Source organism: Rissa tridactyla, chromosome 15 (genome assembly GCF_028500815.1).
Source record: "Rissa tridactyla isolate bRisTri1 chromosome 15, bRisTri1.patW.cur.20221130, whole genome shotgun sequence".
In the NCBI taxonomy this organism is placed as follows: Eukaryota; Metazoa; Chordata; class Aves; order Charadriiformes; family Laridae; genus Rissa; species Rissa tridactyla.
Window position 1 is genome coordinate 3,535,982 of NC_071480.1, and position 20,532 is coordinate 3,556,513.

At 48.7% G+C, this 20,532-nt stretch overlaps 1 protein-coding gene across 4 annotated transcripts in view; it reads left to right on the forward strand.

Moving 5' to 3' along the window:
- Positions 1-3,053: 3,053 nt before the first annotated feature.
- NDEL1 (nudE neurodevelopment protein 1 like 1) overlaps positions 3,054-20,532 on the forward strand; it is a 29,357-nt gene continuing 11,878 nt past the window's right edge. Inside the window, exons 1-7 of one of the 4 annotated variants that reach the window (XM_054221539.1) lie at positions 3,054-3,153; positions 12,466-12,563; positions 14,020-14,173; positions 15,465-15,613; positions 16,665-16,801; positions 18,871-19,044; positions 19,812-19,903. In XM_054221539.1, coding sequence (XP_054077514.1) covers positions 12,478-12,563; positions 14,020-14,173; positions 15,465-15,613; positions 16,665-16,801; positions 18,871-19,044; positions 19,812-19,903 — 792 coding nt within the window. In that variant the 5' untranslated portion in view covers positions 3,054-3,153; positions 12,466-12,477. Of the gene's footprint in view, positions 3,154-3,419; positions 3,591-3,854; positions 3,874-12,465; positions 12,564-14,019; positions 14,174-15,464; positions 15,614-16,664; positions 16,802-18,870; positions 19,045-19,811; positions 19,904-20,532 lie in introns of those variants that run through there. The other 3 variants (XM_054221541.1, XM_054221538.1, XM_054221540.1) reach the window with 3 other exon arrangements.

The window sequence follows — 20,532 nt, forward strand, 5'->3', positions numbered from 1 at the left end:
TCAGGGACTGGAAGGCTGCTCTAAGGTCTCCCTGGAGCCTTCTCTTCTCCAGGCTGAACCCCTTCCAACTCTCTCAGCCTGTCCTCACAGCAGAGGTGCTCCAGCCCTTGGATCATCTTCTTGGCCTCCTCTGGCCCCGCTCCAACAGCTCCATGTCCTTCTTGTGCTGAGGACTCCAAAGCTGGACACAGTGCTCCAGGTGGGGTCTCATGAGAGCAGAGTAGAGGGGGAGAATCACCTCTCTAGATCTGCTGGCCATGGTTCTTTAGGTGAAACCCAGGAATCTATTGGCCGTCTGGGCTGCAAGTGCACATTGTTGGCTCATGTCCAGCTTTTCATCCACAAGTACCCCCAAGTCTTTTTCCACAGGGCTGCTCTCTATCACCTCATCCCCCAGCCTGTATTGATAATGAGGGCTGTCCCGACCCAAGTGTAGGACTTTGCACTTGATCTTGGTGAACTTCATGGGATTTGCATGGGCCCACTTCTCTAGCTTGTCCAGGTCCAGGTTTCGGATGACATCCCATCCCTCTGGCATGTCGACCACACCACTCAGCTTGGTGTCATCTGCAAATGTTCTGAGTGTGCACTCAATCCCACTGTCAATATCATTGATGAAGATGTTGAACAGCAGTGGTCTCAGTACAGATCCCTGAGGGACACCACTTGTCGCCCCTCTCCATCTGGACATCGAGCCATTGACCAGCACCCGCGTGGTGGTCCCGCGATGCAACCATCCCGCCAGTTCCTTATCCACTGAACAGTCCACCCATCAAATCCGTATCTCTCCAACTTAGAGAGAAGAATGTTGTGGGGGACCGTGTCAAAGGCCTTGCGGAAGTCCAGGTAGATGATATCCATTGCTCTTCCCTTGTCCACTGATCCATTGTAGAAAGCCACTAGGTTGGTCAGGCAGGACTTGCCCCTGGTGAAGCCGTGCTGGCTGTCTCAAGTCACCTCCTTGTCCTCCATATGCCTTAGCATAGCTTCTAGGAGGATCTGTTCCATGATCTTCCCAGGCACAGAGGTGAGGCTGACAGGTTGGTAGTTCCTGAGGTCCTCCTTTCTACCCTTTTTAAAAATGGGTGTAATGTTTCCCTTTTTCCAGTTGCCAGGGACTTCACCTGACTGCCATGACTTTTCAAATATCATGGAGAGTGTCTTGGTAAGTACATCAGCCAGTTCCCTCAGGATTCTGGGATGCATCTCATCAGGCCTCATGGACTTGTATATGCTCAGGTTCCTCAGGTGGTCACGAACCTTGTCTTCACTTACAGTGGGAGGGACTTTGTCCCCCAGGTCCCCGTCTTGTGGTCCTTCAACTCAGGAGGTGTGAGGAGAGAGGCTGGCAGTGAAGACCGAGGCAAAAAACTTGTTGAGAACCTCAGCCTTCTCCTCATCTGTTGTTACCAGTTAGTTTGCTTATCGGGGGTGGGGTGTGAAAAGGAAAACCTTCCTTTTCTGGTTGACAAGCCTGTAGAAGTCCTTCTTGTTATTCTCAGCATCCCCTGCCAAGTTCAGCAAGGAGACGTTCTCCCAGACAGCTCTTCACAGCCACCTCGATCTCCTGCTCTGCCCTCCAGAGAGGGCCAAGGAGGGGGTGCGTTGAAACGAGAAGGCGGGAGGTGGATGGGGTGGACCAGGGTTGTGAACATCACCTGCATCAGCCGGGTGTGGCCATGCACAGGGAATACACAAGGTGCACAAATACACACTGGAAAAAGCTCTGTTTCCAGAAGGGATGAGACAGCTCCAAGGACAACTTGCTGTTGGGATGACTTCTCACAGGACGCTGTGGCTTCCCCACCTCTCACAGCCTCTAATTCAGGTGAAGCATGCAGCTCGGAGCCACGCTCTGCCTCACATCCCGGGCTCGGCACTGACGCTGCCCAGCAGCATTTCTGGTCTTGTGCAATAGCCAGGTCACGCAGGGTGACCTGGAAAGTCCTGTGCAGGCATCGGGCCATCCATGGTGCCGGCTGGACACCCGGCTGGATGGCAAGCAGTATGTGCTCTCCATCCTTAGGTTGTCCATAACCACCTGTTCTGTCTGCAGCAGGAAAAGGTGGAAAAACACCAGAGCACCAGCCTTGGATAACCCCACACGTGTGGATGGGACGCAGCAGAGGAGAGGCCATGGGGATGCATGCAGGGACAGAGGTGGCTTTGGTGGCGCTGGGCCCATGGAGGATGTGGACTGTCCCGGTGAGGGCAGCTGGCACGGCCGCGGTTTCAGCCACGGCCTCGCCACGCTGCCAGCAGCATCGGCCCAAAATAAGGGAAGCACGAGGGCACCCCAACAGCACCGCCTGCTGCTAATGACAGGCCAGCCAGCTAATTACAGAGAGCAGGAAATTAAGCATGCCAACGAAGCTTAAGTATTAGGTCAACGCAAGGGAGCCAGGAGGTCGGCTGTGGGGCAGGTCTCGGCCGGTGGCGCCGGGGGGCTGCGGGGGCATGTGCGGAGGGCAGGAGGGCAGCGAAGCGGGGCGATGGGTGGGGGGAAACGCCGCGCCGGGGAAGCAAAGAACGGGGAGAGCAGGGTGGACAGGGACGGTCTTGGAGGCCATCGGCTGTCCCCAAGCTTGGCTCGGGGCCAGCGGGGTCCCCGGGCGGGGTGGGGTTCAAAAAGCCCCTGCCCGCAGTGAGTGTCCCTGGTCCACGGGCTCTTCTGGGACAGAAACGCCGTGCGGGGGGGACAAGGCAGCAGGTGACGGCGGGTGCGGTGCCAGCCCGCCCCCCCTCGCCGCCGCTCGCCCCCGGGGACGCATGTCCAGCGGCCCGGGTCCGCGGTGCCGGTGCCCGGATCGGCCCCTCTCGGGGGCACCGGCGGGACGGAGCTGCGGGGGGCAGGGAAGGGGGCAGCTCCCGAAAGGGGCAGCTCCCAAATGGGGCAGCGGCGGTTGGACGGGCGGCGCCGTGCCCCGGGAGCGGCCAGCCGGGGCGGTGCTTCCCGGCAGCGGACGGAAAGGACGGGCCGGGCCGGTGTGGGCTCCGAGAGCCGCACCGGAACGGTGATCACGGGCACGGCCCGCCGGGATGCCCCCGCCCCGCTGTTGCATCAGCGGCGCGGCCCCGCCCCCCGGTGTACCCGGATGAGGCAGCTCCGGTGCCGGCGGGTGGTGCTGCGGCTGTGGCAGAGGATGCGCCCCGGTGAGTGGCGGCGGCGGCCCGGGATGGCCGGTCCCGGTGGGGGGCGCGGGGAAGAGGGGAGGGGAGGGGAGCGGGGGGGGGGGGGTGGTGGTCGCCCCTCGGGGTGCCGGGGGCTGCGGGCCCCGCACCCCTCCGCCGATTGGCTGCAAACTGACAACGGGGCAGGTCCCGCCCTCCCCCGCCCGCCGTTGGCCGGCGGCGCAGCCCCGCCGCCTCCCATTGGTCAAAGTGAGTGGCTGTCACGGCCCGGCCCGGCTCGGCCCTGCCCCCCCCGGCCTCCGCCCTACGCCACCCGGTGTTGTTCCTCCCCCGCCGCCTCCTGAGGGGCCGGCGGGACCTGGGCCGGGGTCCGCGGGGTGCGGGCAGCCCTTCCCGCCGGGGCCGGTCGTGCCTGCCCTGGAGCCGCGGCCTGCGGGGGAGAAGCCCCGTTTTCAAAGGTATTTTCAGTCGAGCGTGTGGGAAGGAGCCGTGTCCGGCCTGGGGCTGCCCTCCTGCCTTCGCACCTCGGGTTCCGTGCCCCGAGCTACCTGCTCCCCTCCTGGGCGCTGGCGGTGCCCGGGCTGTGGGTGCCTGCTGTCGCCAGGCCCGTCGGAAGGGAGAGTGTTTTGTTATGGCACCATCGCGCCTCGCTTCCCCTCGTCACGCCTCGTCGCGGAGACGGACCTCGGCCTGCGAACGCGGACCTCGGCCTGCGAACACGGCGGGTTGTGGCAAGCCCGGGTCAGGGCGGCTGGCGGGGAGGGAAGGAAGGCGGCTGGGTGCCCAGCGGTGCACTTGTGTGGCAAGGGTCAGAGCGAAATTGCAGAATTTGGATGGGTTAAGCCCAGACCGCCCAGCCTACGGAGCCCGTCCAGCTCCGCAGCTATTCCTGGCGCGTTCTCTGGTCTGCAGGCCGGCGGGGTGACTCACGCCTGGGTCTGGCCTCCCCTGGGCTGTGGCAATCCCTCCCTCATGCAATGCCTGATAGAGAGGACTCCTGTCCTCCTTGCTTTCCACTTAAATGCGGTGGGCTGCGCTCCCTGTCCGTCCCCGCGCTGCCTGTGGGAGGAGGGCAGCCGGGATGGCTGTGATGGTGGCAAATGGCTTTTGACTTCAGTCCTTCCTCAGAGCGATTTCAGATGCAAAGGGACTTGGCCGTGTGTGTGTGCAGGAACATGCGGCAGAGTAAGTTTGGTGACTTGCCTGGTTGTCATCGGGAAGCACAGCTGCTCCCTTTACAGTCACAGTGCCTCTTTTGTAGGTGGCTTTGTCCCAGAAGGTGTTTATTTTTCTGTCATCCATCCCCAGGCAGTGACAGGATGCTGGGCGTATGATTTGCCTCCATTCTCATAAGATACTTGGTAGATCAGATGCTTAGTGTACATCTCTATTAAATATTTTTCAGTAATTCTGTGAAGGTTTTTCTCTGATTTTTTTTTTTAATGCCTTCCTCCCAGCTTAGCAAGTCCTGTTGTATTTCGTATAAACATGACCAAACTTGAACAGTCCCTGCCTCGTGCTCCCAGTTGGACGAGTTTGACCCAAATTACAGCAGACATGCCGTAAAGGTTGAACACATCAAACACAAGAGGAAATACATTACTAGAGTTAAGACTTCCAGTTAAATGACTTCCCATTAACGCATTTCTCTCTCCTTCCTAGTGAGGAGAACCGTCCTTGCCCACTCGCAGCCCAGCTTTATGGCTCTCGACCAGTTTGTGCTGGGAGTATTCGGTGACTCAGGGCTGCCCTGTTCCCTCTGAAACTATCTTGGCTTGCTCATGAGTGCGGAGAAGAGGCAGAGGGCACTTCTGGGAGCCTTTGGCGTTTATTGCACTGAGGGGTGGTTAAATAGGTGAAACCACAGAAGAAGGGTTCTTGGGCTATTTAAGCAAATTTTTTTTGTGTGGTTTTTTTTTGTGTTTTTTGTTTGTTGGGATTTTTTTGTTGGTTCCGCCCTCCCCCCCCGCCCCCCCCCCCCCCCCCCCCCCCCCGAACAATTCCTGGACACCACAGAGGGTAGGTGGCCTTGTCAAGGTCAGTGTTTTGTTGGAGGTATTGGTGACTAAGAGGAAGGAGCTGTCCTAGGGTAGGAAAGTGACTAGGAGGCTTTTATATTTTTTTTTTACTTATATTTAAATTTGATCTGTCAGCAATGTGACTGCACAAGCATGCTGGTTGACGGTGCCAGTTAGCTGCGGTTGTTCAGGATATGACAAGTGTGGGTAAGTAGTGTGTTTTTTTGGATTACTAGTGTTAGGTTTGCCCTGGAAGAGTTCTTCTGTCTTGCTTTCAGGCACAGACCTGGCTGGGCTGTGTGTTTATGTTGTATACATGGAGCCAGACCTCAGGCATCCTCCTTTTGGTTTGCACATGTGAAGATTTGATCCTGCATGCCATTGGGAGTTATAAAGGTAAAGGTATGTGTTCAGGGGCATAGTGATTTAATTTTCTTCCCCCCTCTTCGGAGTAAAGCCCTCTTTTTTTATTTTTTTTTTCTTCTTTTTCCTTTTTTTTTTTTCCGCCCTGACTCTGTACTATTTATTCCCTCAGTCTACTACAGTTATGTTTGAGAAGCAGAAGTCAGACTACAGAAAGGAAATGCAGTCCTTCTTGATGTTTGTGACACCACAAACATAATTAAGATAAACTGTGAAGCGTGTTCAAGGAAACTAACTGTCTTTTTACTTCTGTCCTGCGCTCGTCCATGGGCAAAATGAGGCTTACCCGTCAAAGCATATTTTTCTTGATGCAGTTGTGTCCCTGGAGGGCTCTTCTGTCAATACAGCTCGGTAGCAGATTGTGCTGCTTCACTCTCCTGATCAACGTAGAGCTTGGGGATTTATTTTTAACTCTCATCTTGTTAAGTGCTTACTGAAGAGACCTAAGGCCCTCAGTGTTGATGGCTGGCCTGTGACTAGCTTTTGGGTAGTATTTTTGAAAAACATTTTCCCCTCCCTGGTGCTGGTAGAACTTCAGAGATTTAAAAAGCAATAGAATTCACTCCTCTTGGAGGAAACCTGTGCTAAGTCACTTGTCATTCTGCAACGTTCAGAAGCATCTTAGCCCTCTGGCCACCACCTTTCCAGGGAATGTCGTCATCAGGATGGTTTTAATTGCTGAGATAATAGGGAGGCCCAGGGGACCTGCATGCTGTCATTTGTCACAAGCTTTTTGCTGTGTGTGTCATAAGCTCTCAGGTAAAGTGGTTGCTTCTGGGTAGGATGCTCTGTAATTTTTAAAGGTTTAAGAGACACCAGGCAGCTGGGAGTTTGGGAAGATGCAAGTTGGGTGGACAACCTCTAGAGGTGGGTGGGGGTGTGCAGGCATGTGGCGGCTGGTGCCAGCTGTCAGCTTCAGGTGTAGAGTCAGCATCAGTGCTCCTGGTGCTCACCATATCTCACTGACTTTCCGAAGAGGTGGCTTTGCAGAGAGCGGAGGCTGAGGCAGGGAGAAGCATCTCTTTTTCACAGCCTTAATTTCCTTTTTGGTTTGCTGTTTACTCCACACCTTTCTGTTCTGCATGGATTCGTCCCTCTGGGCTTCCCGGGTGTGGAGATGGGAGCAAACTGTTCTCGTGGCCGGGCCCAGGTTATTCTGGGACATGGCTGACTTCAGGGGCCTCTCCTTCATCCCTGCAGATACTGAACCTGTATCAGGAGCACCAACCTCTTCAGATTTTCCTTTTTAAGGCATGGTGTTACATAGGAACAAATAGAGGCCAGATATCTTAAACTTCCCGTGTTTGTAAAAGGGAAAAATGTTTTTTAATACTGAATTCCGATGTTTTTGGTAGTTGTAGCTTGATTCCTGAAAAGAGTCTTCTTGCGTCAGTACCTTCCTTCTGGTTCCAAAGGTTTGCGTCCCAGCACTGGCATCAAGAGGTTTTTTGCCCCACTGGATATCATATATTCACAAGGTGTGGGGGCCTTGGGCATGTGGTGTAAAGCATACCTGGTTTATTTGATTACCAAGGCTCAAGAGGCACGAGAGGCTGTTGAGATAACAAGGCTTTACTGCATGGTGTTTGGTTATCTTAAAGGCTTTTAGCCTGAACCTGGTTTGGTTATTTTCTGCCTCCTGTGCTGTCCAAATTGGAAATGCAGGATTTATTGTTACGGCAGAGGAAGGAGTGTTGTGCTGACGCTGTGCTCTGTGGCTCTTCTTTTCGTGAAAGCTCATATGCTGCTGTTGTAAGAGGCAAGGAGTCATTTGTTGTGGTTCACCAGAGAACATTCAGTTCAAAAATAGTATTGCAGGAAAAGACAGAGGTTCACTTTCCGAAGCGGTGATGGATGCAGGCAGCCTTCCAAAACGCGTATGAAAATGCCTCCAGCTCCTGTTTCAGGATGAGAAAAAGGAAGCACAAATTGATTGGTGAAATCTAATCCAGGGCTTTTGTTTGTTTGTTTTCCATATTCTAATAAGTGAAAGACAATGCAAATTCGCGTTGGTTTTTGGCTGGAGCACTCAGGTTCCTTTGCATTGAATCCTGATTGGATTTGGGGAAAAAATCCAGAGCTTCAGGAGCTTGGGGTCTTACCTGTTTGTTCTCGTGGTTTGAGAATGTGAAGAATGGTGGAAACAAGATTTCTTCTGCATTTCTGTCTGTGAATCAGCATAAAATGGGAAAAGGAAGAAGACCTGGTTGCTGATGATCCTTCCTGCTCTTCGTGGCAGCTCTGGACGGTGCCAGCGCTCAGCGGCAGAGTTGTCCCCTGCGAGAAGGGTCTGACTGCGGCAATTACGTGGCACTTGGCAGTTTTGGGGCCTGTGATAGCCAGAATGGGTCATTATCTCAAGAGCTGCAGGCCAGATGTGAGCTTGGCAGAATTTCTTTATCAAGTCCTATTTTAGGTGGTTACTTGTTTAATTCCAAAGGTCAGTAGACATTTGCATTGCCTTCGGTGGGGGGGCAGCAAAGTGTGGATGGGGGAGTCTTGGCACTGTGGCTTGTTGCACTTGAGTGGCCTTCGTTTGCCTCTGCTTAAGTCTTTGTGTTTGCTGTCTGAAAACACTGGGCAAACAGGACTGTGGGGAAGAAAGCCGGTGGCCTATGTGCAGAAAAGTGATCTGTTACTGAACATTAAACAATATTCTTTCCATTTATACAGCAAATATTTAGAAGCTAGTTTTAAATGGGAGAATGCGGGTTGGTTAAAATCAGGAAGAATGGTTTATCCACCCACTTGAGATGCTGAGATACATCCTGGGTGAATTGCAGCTGCCTCCGAGCAGTACTCGGAATCATTTGGGACGCGCGTCTGTAGCTCATCCTTCCCGCGATGTGTCAGTGAATTGAGTTGACTTTGAGAGTGGGGAGGAGTGGATTCCTGACTGTGGGAAGGGATGGGTAGGGGTCAAAGCACCGTGTTATATTTCAAGCTTAGTGTTTTGGTCTGATATGTGATCCAAACCCTTGCAGCAGCCTCCAGCCACATGGTGAGCCCAGGAAGCTTTTTTAAGGTACTGTGTTACACTTCAAGCTGTGTTTGTGTTTTCATGACTTAGCTGAAAGGAGGCTCCATAAAGATTTCAGTTCGGCCTTGAATGCAAGGTTCTTTAAGGTACTTGAAAAATTCTGTCTGCATGTTAGTTTAATTACTTCTACTACATGTTAGATTCAGCTGTTGGCCCTTGTAATGTCCGGAGGATACTGAGCATCTCACTTGTAAGGATGCTTTTGGAGGTGGGAAACCAGATTTGTCCTGTACAAAACCCCCTGGATTTAGAGGAGTTCTTAATTTACAAGCTGCAGTTTTTTGGAGTAATCACAGCGTGGAAAAGCTGTTTCATTTTAACAGTGGAGAGTTATTCTGTCCTGCTGACTGTGTAAGGGGGGGCTTGAAAGGAGCCACCGCGTTTTGAACATCGTTCTTGTTTGACAGCTGCTTCGGATCCTGGAGTTATGCCCGCGTAGCCGAGTTTTTCCCAGGGTGCTGTGTGAATGCTAAGCTCTGTTGTAATGAATTCCGAGTGGGCAGCCGCATAAGCCTGCTCTCATTTTCCCTGGAAGACGCTGCTGCATTGTCTTGTCTGTATCCTGAAAGCCTCAGTGTTGTTTGTCAAAGGCTTGATTCTGCAAGTGCCACGTATGCAAAGAAGCCCGTGAATAGGAAGGGCTCGCTGTGCTGGTTCTCAGCTCCTCGCATAATGCCCGGACAACAGGCTGAAGCAAAGCAGTTTTTGTTAAACTCTTGGTATTCTGTGGGCATCCGCTCTCCCACACATGAGATGTTTGAAATTGTCTAGTTATGTTCTGATAATGCCTAGGAGTCGCTTTCTGCCAAGCATGTACGTGTGCTTAGACAGGCCTCTGTTTCTACGCCTTAAATAGAGGGAATGGGCAAAGGTTGGCAGAAGTGAAGTGATTTACTCGTGGCTGTGTATGTAGTAGTGGCAGATTTGGAAACTGTCTGCATCTCCCAGCTCTCAGACCAGTATTTCGTCCCTGAACCACCTTATTTGCAGAGTGTGTATATGTGCTATTATCTCTTTTCTCTTGTCCCCCATGCATGCGAGGGAAGATGAGTGATGTAACTGTGTACAAAAACTAGGATACGCATGTTGGAGCTTAGTATTGCACGCTGGCATTCATATCCAATGTAGCTGTTCATACGGTGCAGTTAGATCAAAAATCCATGCTGATAGCGCTAGGCATGATGGAAGGCATGGGGTATGGGCGATCATGAATTATCACCTGCTTAACCAAGGCAGGAAAGGGATGGCAGACTTGGAAAAGGTCAGTTTGCTCCCGCGGGGCGGGATTGGGAAGGAAGAGTTACTGCTCAGGGGCTTGAAGTACCACAGTGCTGAATGTCCTCCCTCTGGTGTCTCAAAGGAAAGGGCCTTTTGACAAGGGAATGGGGAAAAAGAAAAATAAAAATCTCCTGCACGGACAGCTGGTGACTCTGTAAGTACTTGTGGTCCCAGGCACCCTCCTCCTCTGCAGACCCCTGTGTGCAGGGATTCCCGGGGTGTTTGTTTCTGAGGGTGTGCCCTGGGAGAGCAGACAGGAAGGAGTCGTGGGCCTGGGCGTACCTTATCTTGGCTACTTCTAGGAAATGATGTAAGATGCTTCCTTCTACAAAGTTTTCTCTAAATGCATCCTGAATTTTGCTGACGGGTGGCTTCCTGGCTGTTTACCTTTTGAGATCAGCTCCTCTGGAGCTGTGGGAGCTGACCCTGTTCTGTGCTACGCCTCATTTATTGCGAGGAAAGTGTGCTTCTTGCTGATCTAAACCCCTCGGAGTGTGCCAGTTTAAAGCCGAGTGCCTTGGAGGGAAAGGTCGGAAGGCTTTTATGGCAGCAGTTTCAGTAAGGTGGGTGTGGGGCTGATGTTATGAACGGCACGCAGCGGTAGCCGAGCCAAGCTGTTCACCTCTTCCTCTTCCTGGCCATCTGAATCGCGGTTCAGGAGCTGCCTGACGCGTGCCGGAGCCGCAGCAGATGTCTGCTTGCCTTAGTGCACCCGCCTGCGAAACCACGACAGTTTGGGAGGTGAGTCATGGGCTCTACGTCCACTGTAAACAGTCTTTTGCATAGGATTTGGGATTTGTCCCTATGCTGTGATGAAGCAGCCTTGGTAACAGGTACAACTACTGAAGCAAGTACACCCAAAGAAATAGTTATCCAAAGAGATACAGCAGGACTGAAAATATATGTGCTGGGGGAATTACAATGGCTCCACAGGTATGTTTTATTTTCCCAGTACAGGGCCATGCAGAAAATGAAACACCATCCGTTCTCTCGGGCAGCGTGGAGCCCTGATTCATGACAAATTTGCTTCTATAATAAAGCTGCAAAGTTAAATAAACACAATGCAAGAGTTGGGGTGGGTTTGAGCACCCTCGGATTAAATTTGATCTCGTACCCTTGGACTATGGCAGCTGCAGTCTCAGCTGAAGAACAAATGTGCCAGTTCTGCCGCACTTCATTTGTGAGATAAGTGCCAGTCTCTGAAATGAGCCTGTCTGCACTCTGATGAAAGCATGGGATTGTTTTGTCCTACTTTTAGGTGTCTAAAATGTGGGTCACTGAGATGCAGGACATATTAGTGTGACAATTTTAGGCCTGAAGGGACAGTGTTGGCTGTTGATGCCTGTTAGAGTGTGAAAGTCAGGGCTTCTAGGTCAGCTATTTCTGATTGATGAGCTTGATGCAAGCGTTGTTTAAAGCCTCTGCTTTAAACAGAAGAGTTTGCTTTCAGCTTATTCTTTTCTGGATGTTAATAACAGAATTTGAGTCTTGGCTTTTGGGGGGGGAGGGAGGGGGGAAATGCCTGCGAGTGAGTGGGTCGGGGCATTGCGTGGAGAGAGAATGGTACATGATACATCTCCTGGCTGTGGTCAGGAACCATGCCTATCTGAACACTGCTCCTGGTCCTGCAGGACCACGACCACCTCTTCATCTTCATCAGCTTCTGAGAGCTGGTGTGTGGTGAGGCCTCGAATGTCTTGTGTCTCCCTGGGCTGTGTATTCCTCTGTTACTGAGCAGCGGTATAAAAAGTACATGTTGGGTTGTTTTTCTTACACTGGCCAAGAGCCGAGCAGCAATGCAGACGGCATCCAGTGGTCCACACAGGTGAAGAACGGAGGTCCTCATCCAAAGAGCGTGGTTCCCCTTGGCGTGGGAAACTGGTCCTCTGCACACCTCCAGGCTGGAAGCACTGTTGTATGACGTGACCGTGGAATTTTACGAGAGGCTGATCTGTCTTGTGTCTGTTTGAGAGGACAGAGGGAGCAACATTACGTGGATAACTTCTGCTACCTGCATGTTTTACAGGAAAGCAGGAGTTAGCTAGGATTCAACACAGGCAGCGTAAATTGAATTTTAGTCTCCACAGCGTGTTAGTGGTTGACCTCAGAGTGTTTGTCCTTGTTCATTACATGCCTTTGCAACTCTAACAGGAGTCGTATTGTACATCACTGTGTTGGCAACACAAACATCTCTTTAAGAACATTTTACAAAGGAAAGTGGAAACTGTGATAGCTGTAAATTTCAATATCTTTACCAACTCTGATCCTAAGTGGGCTTGTGGCATTAACTACTGTTTCGGTGGCAGGTACAAAATGCAGACAAAATTTCTTGTCTCATTTCAGGCTGCTGCACGAACGTTTCCAGAAGCTGGATAAAATGATGTTGCATGTTGCGGCAGGTCTCTGTGCTGAATGATGCTCATTAGGGATCGTTAACATCCCGCTGGCGGGTGCCAAGTCTGGGTGCCGCTGTCAGAAAGGCTGTGGCGATGAAGCCCAGTGCTTAGCAGCAGTTTCGGGGGTGGTCTGCCTGTCTGTTTATCCTAAGTGTATTCTTCTGTTTGTGTCCTGCAGGTCGTATTGATCATGGACAGTGAAGAAATCCCAACTTTTTCGAGTCCAAAGGAGGAAACTGCGTATTGGAAAGAGCTTTCCTTGAAATACAAACAAAGGTACTGATGTAGATTTGCAGCCTGGATTTGGTTCTTAGTGACCAGAACATTGTTTAATCTGTTTCTCTGCAAGGCTACATCAAGATGGGTAGTAGACGTTTTAGAAAGAATTTTTGCATTTCCAGCTTTAAATCGAGCTTTAAAATTTCCAGCCTTGTGGGAGCTGAGTGTTTCTTGCACAGCGTTACTGTGCCATGATCTCCAGGCTATGTTTCGAGCGTGTTTAAGCAAGAGCAGAGCTCTTTTGCGATCATGTGCATCTTTGTATAATTAAAGTGCTGCCTTAAGTAGTATCTTGATGTTTTATCCTAAGAAGGTGCCTTTGGGCTTGCCATGTATCATTACATCCCTGTAGGTTCTTGTAGTTGAAGTACTGGTATGAAAAGTGGCTGATTTGGTGTCTGCTGCAATTTATTGAAGTGGATTGTACCTCATGGTCCAGCCCGTACCAGTGGTTTGCATCTTCTAGGGGGCACAGGGCTTTTTGGTTACCAAAAATGACAAGAAAGTTGTTGTCTTGAGTAATGCTGTGCTTCTTGTGTGGGTGAGGTTTGTTTGGGGGTTTTCTGGAGTGGGGGGCATTGGAGGCTCCCAGTTGACTTTCTTTGGAAAGCTTTCCTTGCATTCAGTATTAGTCATGTGCAATCAAGATGAAGCCATTTAAATCTCTCTCAAGACCAAAGAGCTCAAGCTGCAAGTTGCTTGTTTGGTTGGTTTTGGTGTTTTTCTGGGGCAGGGGGGTGGGCATGTGGAGGGGCCTGTTCACGTGACAAAAAGTTAAGCTGGTTTGAGGTGTCAGAAAATTCTGTCTCTTGGACACCAGTGGATATATGTTGTTTCCTAAAACCTTGTTAGTTTTCTCTGCTGCTTGCTAAGAGCTGAGCTATTACATATGCTACAGATGCAAATTTAATAAGCAAAGTATGTGGAGTGGCTACTTCTAGTATTTAATAACTTGCAGTAATATAAGGTTGGTATGTGCTGGCTTCCTGCCGCAGTGCTCAATCACCCTAAGATTCAAACCTTCACGCTTTTCAAGAACCTTAAATTTCCAGGTAGTGCAGAGATCCAGAAGCCTTTGTTCTCTCTTACAGTTTTTGACCAAAACCATGTTAAATGTTTATTAAATTCATTGACTCTGTCCTCCTAGCAGTGAAATTCTAATGGAGAACAAAGTGGTTGTCAGACTCCCATGAATCCTGTAAATAGCTTTGATACAAATTTGTATTCACACATGCATTTAATGTAGCTGTTTGATGTAAGAGAATTAATTTCCTTTTATAGCTAAGCTTAATGATGTAATTTCTCTATTTCCCCGTTTTTCCCCGTAGAGGTTTGTGGGTGACACTTGAGCACTGCAAAACTCTTGTTTTTTCAGCTTATTATTTCAAAAGAGCTGTGGGTTTTAACTTGGGAGATGGATGAATTTTCAACTGATTAAATCCTCTCTTTACAGCTTCCAGGAAGCTCGCGAAGAGCTGGCTGAATTTCAGGAGGGAAGCAGAGAATTAGAAGCTGAGTTGGAGGCACAGCTAGTGCAAGCTGAGCAGAGGAATAGAGATTTGCAAGCAGATAACCAAAGGCTGAAGTATGAAGTGGAAACATTAAAGGTAGGTCTATTCTGTAATAGCATTGACTCTTCTTACAGGTACGTTTTGGATCTCATTTTAGATTGTCTGGTCTGTTCTTGGTCACTGAATATCCAAATGAAGTAAAGGAGTTGTCTGTTTAAGATCCAGACTTGAGTATGGCATGTACTCCAAATAAGGCCAGCAACTTACCACAGAAATTTCTGGCAGAATATTTCTGGTTCACATCATGAAACGCTTGTCATGGAGTTTGTGCTCGTTTGTTTGAATTCTCTGGGCTTTGCCAAGTAGTAGCTTTATTAGTTACATGGGCAACGTCAGCATAGCAACAGGGTGGACAACACAAGCATGTTTTTTCAGAACACTGTGTTATCATCGTTCTTTGCGTACTAGTTTTGTTGCTCAGAAGGTCTCCTTGATTTTTATGAGACCTCAAAGAGAGCTGAAGATTTGTGCATGTCTTTCAGAGAAAATCTCTTCAGTCTTCCTTAACGGCCGTATCTGTGGCAACAGGAATTGCATAAGGATCTGCATGTGCAGAACGTGACTTTTAATTGATGACTCTATGTTAATAAGTCCTTGCCTCTTTTGGAATCTTGGAAAAGCATAATTTTTGGTAGTTTTTGGTTATTTTAGCGAAGGCAAAGGTTGGAAACTTACCGAGTGGAAATAGAATTTATGGAATTACTTGTTCGCGTATCCAGTCCCAGCTATATCTGTCAGGTCAGTACGTGTTTTATAAGGTCAGTAGTTTTTCTATGAGCCCCTGTCTGTACCCTCAGAGCTGGTGAGAGTGTGTTTGGGAATGAATTCTTCCAGTCTTTCAAAGATGAGCTTGCGGACCTGGAGGTTTTGTAACAGATTCAGTGGCTCTCGCTTCTGCTAATGGAGATGTCAGACAAGTTCTGGAAACAGCGTGGCTATTGTCAAGGGAGAGGCACTGAAGGGGAGGCTGTGCAGCTAGACTTCTCTCTGGCTTCCTAAATGTTTGAGGCCTCAGAGCAGCTGGCAGTGCAGGCTGTTGGGAACAGATGCAGGGATGCGTCTCTGAGCAGCCAGCTGTGTCATGGCGAGATGTCTCTGCACAATGCAGCATTTGTGATTTTTTTTTTTTTTTTTTTTTTTAATATACTGTGTCCAGCTCTGATGTCCAGAGCCTGTTCCTTCTACCTCTCAGCTTTTGCTCTCTTATTACCAGCAATCCCACGTCAGCAGAGTGCAGCGAGTATGTGACTTTCTGTGTCCCGTTTTACTACTGATGACTTGGAGAGCGTATGCAACTGATATTTATCTCGCTGCTTCTTTCTTCCAGGAGAAACTGGAGCACCAGTATGCACAAAGTTACAAGCAAGTGTCGTTGTTAGAGGATGACCTGAGCCAGACGCGGGCCGTTAAAGATCAGCTGCATAAGTACGTGAGGGAGCTGGAACAGGCCAACGACGACTTGGAACGTGCAAAGAGGTGAAGGCTGCAAACCTTTTCTTAAAGTTCTCTTTGCTACTCTGATCATCTTATTTTTCTTTAAAAGGGAAAATAATGCACACTGAAAGAAACCCAAACAGCTCTCAAGACCCTCGATTCTTTAAAGAGTGCAGTTTACCCTTGGAGTTCACCTCCGTCAGCTGGTAGCGTTACGCTACAGCAAGAGAGGCGGGGGGACCAAAGGGCTTCGTGTTCTTGTGAGAAACAACAGGGTCAAAGCAAGCTAGGCCAGAGTGCTGCTTTCGATACTACCAGCTAGGTGACTCTTATATTTGTGATCTTTGTGGCTCAAAGCCCCTTTGAAGTAAGCAGCTAATGCTTTACATAGTCCCTTTTAAATAAAACAGGCCAAAGGAGTCTCTTCTTCCCTTGCATAACAGCTTAATGACTGTGGGGAACAAATGTGTCCCGTATAAGCGCACAAAATGAACAGGCTGCTGTTAGAAACGCCCAGTTTAGGAGTAGGTCATGCTTCCGTTTCGCTGAATGGGAATTCTGCCATTGATTCAGTGGGACCAGGAATGAGCCTCTGGCTATCTGGCAGAAAGATCTGAGAGCTGAGGCCCTGTTTCCACAAGGCTGTTAACCTCATGACTAACTTTTGACACACATGAGTTATCCCACTGAAATCATGGAACGAATTGGGTCTTAGGTAATATCCCAAGTGCTTTCCGCACTTGCTGGGCTGCTGCCTGTCCCGAGCTCGGGAGAGTACAGCACCACCTGAGCTAATGCACTGATTAAATATATGGCTTTGGAGCATGGCTTGGGAAAAATGGAGGTGGGTATGCTGGATCGGCTCTTTCCCAGCTCTTTGGTACATCTCCGAGAGCCAGATGCTATCATGTTCTTTTCATCTTGTTGCCCTGTTTCTTTGGAGCTTATTAGTCTTTCCTAAGAAGCATTTCCATAGCTTTCAAATGACTAACTTGAATATAGACCTTGCTAACATTTTTCCTCCATTATGTTTTTGAATACGCTTTTATGTTAGCTGAGCTGAAGAACCTAATATTCTGGATTTTGTTTCTAGGGCAACAATAGTTTCATTGGAAGACTTTGAACAAAGGCTGAACCAGGCTATTGAGAGAAATGCCTTTTTAGAAAGTGAACTGGATGACAAGGAATCGTTGCTAGTTTCTGTACAGAGATTAAAGGATGAAGCGAGAGGTATGGCTTGCTTGATTAGTTCTGTGTCTTGGTACGTTTTTGGCTTGCTAACAGAGACGTGTAGCAACCAAAGCTCATGTTTATAGAAAGCCTCACATAATGAGACTTGAACTGGATGTGTAATGTAAGCGTTAGGTATCGCTAACAGTATGTTCTCTATTCTTTGTATGCCCAGTGTAGCTAAGAGGAAAAATTACCTCATGCAGGGCAAAACTAATACCAGATTCATTCAGGATTTTTAACCCAGATGAGTACAAAAATACTGTCTTCCACACATGTAACAGAGTTGAGGAAGTGTGCTCCAAAAGTTACCACGTGCTGTGGTTTTGTGCCTTTTGTAGGAAGGGAAAGCACGGGAAATGATAGGGGAAGAGATGATAAACGGTTAAGTAACTTTAAAAATCCTGTTTCCTGTGTTCCTTCTAAACCTCTTGGAAACTGCCTGGTTTACTTAAGATATTCGGAGCTTAGACCTGGTTAGACCTTTGGGATCAGAGATGTTTGGGATAGCGTTCTGGGGTATGATTAGAAATTGGGAGTTCCCCAATGGATTTCACATTGAGGATGCTGTGGAAGCATTTTTTTTAATGGTTGGTGGAAACTGATTTCTCTAATAGTGGGGATGATCTGCTCCTAAGCCGCTGCCTGCCATTAATGTAGTTTAGAGATTAGTGGTTTTCAACTTTGTCTCCCAAGTGAAGCTTTCTAAAATAATTCCTCAGTTACGGCCTAGATCTGAGTGTAAGACAACACACTTGACAGCAGGCTGGGGTTTTCTGTTGTTGTTCACCTTTGTGAACCCCTTTGAACCAAGTCTGTGCCCCACAAATTGAAGGCCTCTATTGGAAGGACAGGATTTTTATAATGAATGTGCAAAGGGAGATTAAGTATTTTCTGAGGAAATACATCTGTTATAATTTGGGGTTAGGGCAATAATACTGGAAAACCTAGGGACTGGTCTTGAACACTGGAATAATCGGTAAAAAAGACATCTTGTTTTAGATGGGGCGTTTGGAAATTCTTAGCATCTGCTAGGGTAGCAAAGCTACATGTTACTCCCCCTGACAGCAAGCACAAACACTAGCTCCTAAGAGGACTGATACGGTATAAAACTCCAATTTAACATTTTGGATTGAAGAGCCACGATTCCTCTTCTGGGAGCCCAAACAGATTTTCATTTCAGCTGTGCTGTTTTACTTAAGATCAGTTCTAAATATTTATGGTAATTTAAAAGCTATAATGTACAATTAATTTTCTTTTGCACATTGTACCAGATTGAGACAAGGAATAAGAGGTCTGTAAAAGGTTAAGTTGCTCTACCCAAAAAGGAACAACCCTCTTGTAATGTATTGTTTATTTGCATCTAGTCCCTTTCAAAGGATTTTATAGATTCATTGCTGAGATGTGCTGGATGCCCTTTATAGCAAATGTGTGTGGAAATGGGAGGGGGCAAGGTAGTAGTTAAGAGAATAAGAGGAGGTGAGAATAAAACATGGGTTTCCTAATCTCAGGTCTCTTTCCCTGGCGTTTGGAATACCTGGCCCTCTCCTGTCTGCTCTTTTATTTGTCGAGGCATCAAGAAACAGGATACAACTCTTTGTCTTTGGCTAGCGTGGAGTCCTGTGGATTATTAACTGGAAGAATAACGTGGGGAATCAGAAATGCGAGAATTGGTCGTTCCTCCCTTTTCCCAACCTCTGTTTGAGCAGGGGCTGAAGGTTATTCAGCAGGCATTTGTGTCCAGCTGCAGTTTCTGTAACGCGCTTTCCACGGGACTCTGCCTCCATATTTTTCCATGTCTGTAGCATGGGTCACCTGCTGTGCTCGCTGGGGCCACGCAGGGCTCTGGTCGGGGGAGGGCTCCGTTTGCTGTAACGGAGGTGCTGGTATGGCGCTGTGCCTGCTCTGAGGTGGGGGTCCTCGCTGCTGGAGAAAGCCAACAGCAGGCAATTAAAGGTGTTGTTGCAAAGTGTCTCCTCCTGCTCCCTCCCAAATGAATAGAGAGAGTGTGTTTCTTTGAGAAATCAGTCACCGATATGTGGGGTTTTTTTTCTTCTTTCAACCCTCAGACTTACGGCAAGAGCTAGCCGTACGGGAGAGGCAACAAGAAGTGACCCGAAAGTCAGCGCCCAGTTCTCCGACTCTAGACTGCGAGAAGATGGATTCGGCTGTCCAGGCATCTCTCTCCTTGCCAGCTACGCCCGTTGGAAAAGGATCAGAGAATAGTTTTCCTTCCCCAAAAGGTACAATTCGTAGAAAATGTGTCTAGTTGTTTAGCAGTATGTTCAGCTTGTTAAGAAACAGTTTCAGACCAGGTGCTTGTCAGTGGACTTGAAGTAAATCCTGGGGTAGCGTCAGGTGCATTTAAATAGTATAATGAGTAAATAGCATGGAAAAGAAGGACAGTGAAGCTTAGATACTGCTTTTGGGGAGGTGGGGGTTTGCGCTCTGCAGTAGGTGCCTGCAGTAGAGCACTGAAGATGTTTGGAATTACAGTGACTGATATTTCCGCTTCAATGCGGAGTAGCAGTGGTGGGTAAAGGGTGGGCAGTAATTCAGTCAATCCAGACCGCCTCTGTTACCACACGTACTGTTCAGGGGTCCTGTTTTCTCTGTGAGGCAGCAGGATGTTAGTCCAGTCCCCTTTCCCATCTGGAAGGCTCTGGACAATCACAGGGATTAATACATTATTTTTCAAATTAGAAAGAGTAGATTCCAGAGGAAGCTCTGGCTGGATTAGGTGGATTGCCTTGCAGATGGAGAGTGCATGAACTCTGCGTGTAGGTCTAACAGGAAAGAGGGCACTGGACAGGAATTAAGCTTTTTCGTTTTCCCATGGCTAGTGATCGTGTAGCCTGTGTGTTGTTGTGGGGTAATTGCATGAATAATCTGTTGTAGGATTTTAGATTTACCTTTTTATGTAGAAGCTGATATATTCAAATTAAAAAAAAAAAAAAGACATGAACTGTGGAGGAGTGGAGCATATAATAAAAAGTGTCTGTGTTTGCAGCTATACCAAATGGATTTGGTACCAGCCCCCTTACTCCTTCAGCTAGAATATCTGCACTCAACATTGTGGGAGATCTGTTACGGAAAGTGGGGGTGAGTGCTCTGAACTGAAGTATTCCTAGCTCTGTGCTGCTCTTGCTGAGCTGTCATCCTAGTGCGCGATCACAAGGCCTTGGCCCATGCCGAGTGCATGCTGTAGTTTCCAAATCATCCACATTCAGTGTTCAGTAGGTGACAATGTAATTATTTTTTTTTAAATTATCTTGATTTGTAAAGCTCGTTACTGAGGTTCTGATGCCAACTTTGGGTGATGAAATTCATATTTGGAGGAAAAAAGTTTCTCAAGCACTTCGGTATATGGGTTTAGACACCGTCAGCCACTTGTTCTTACTTCAGATGGAGCCTGTGGCTTCCTCTCTAATGAGAGCAAGATGCAGAACTGGACCTCAGACGCTGGGCGCCTGCTGTGCAGTTACTGTATGTCATGGGAGAGGAGCCGAGATGACGCTGCCAGTGTCTCCTCTCGTGCCTGGGGAGATTTGCAACAGGTGCTGAAAAAGGGGGTGAAAAAAAAAATTATAATCTAGAAACCTTTGAGCAGAAAGTGAGAAAATAAATCAGGAGAAAGCCAAATGTTCCCATCTGTAGTTGTCGATGGGGAAGTGAAATGCGTGAGTCTTTAAAGGGATTACCACTATAAGCAGGGAAGAAGTGGTTTACAC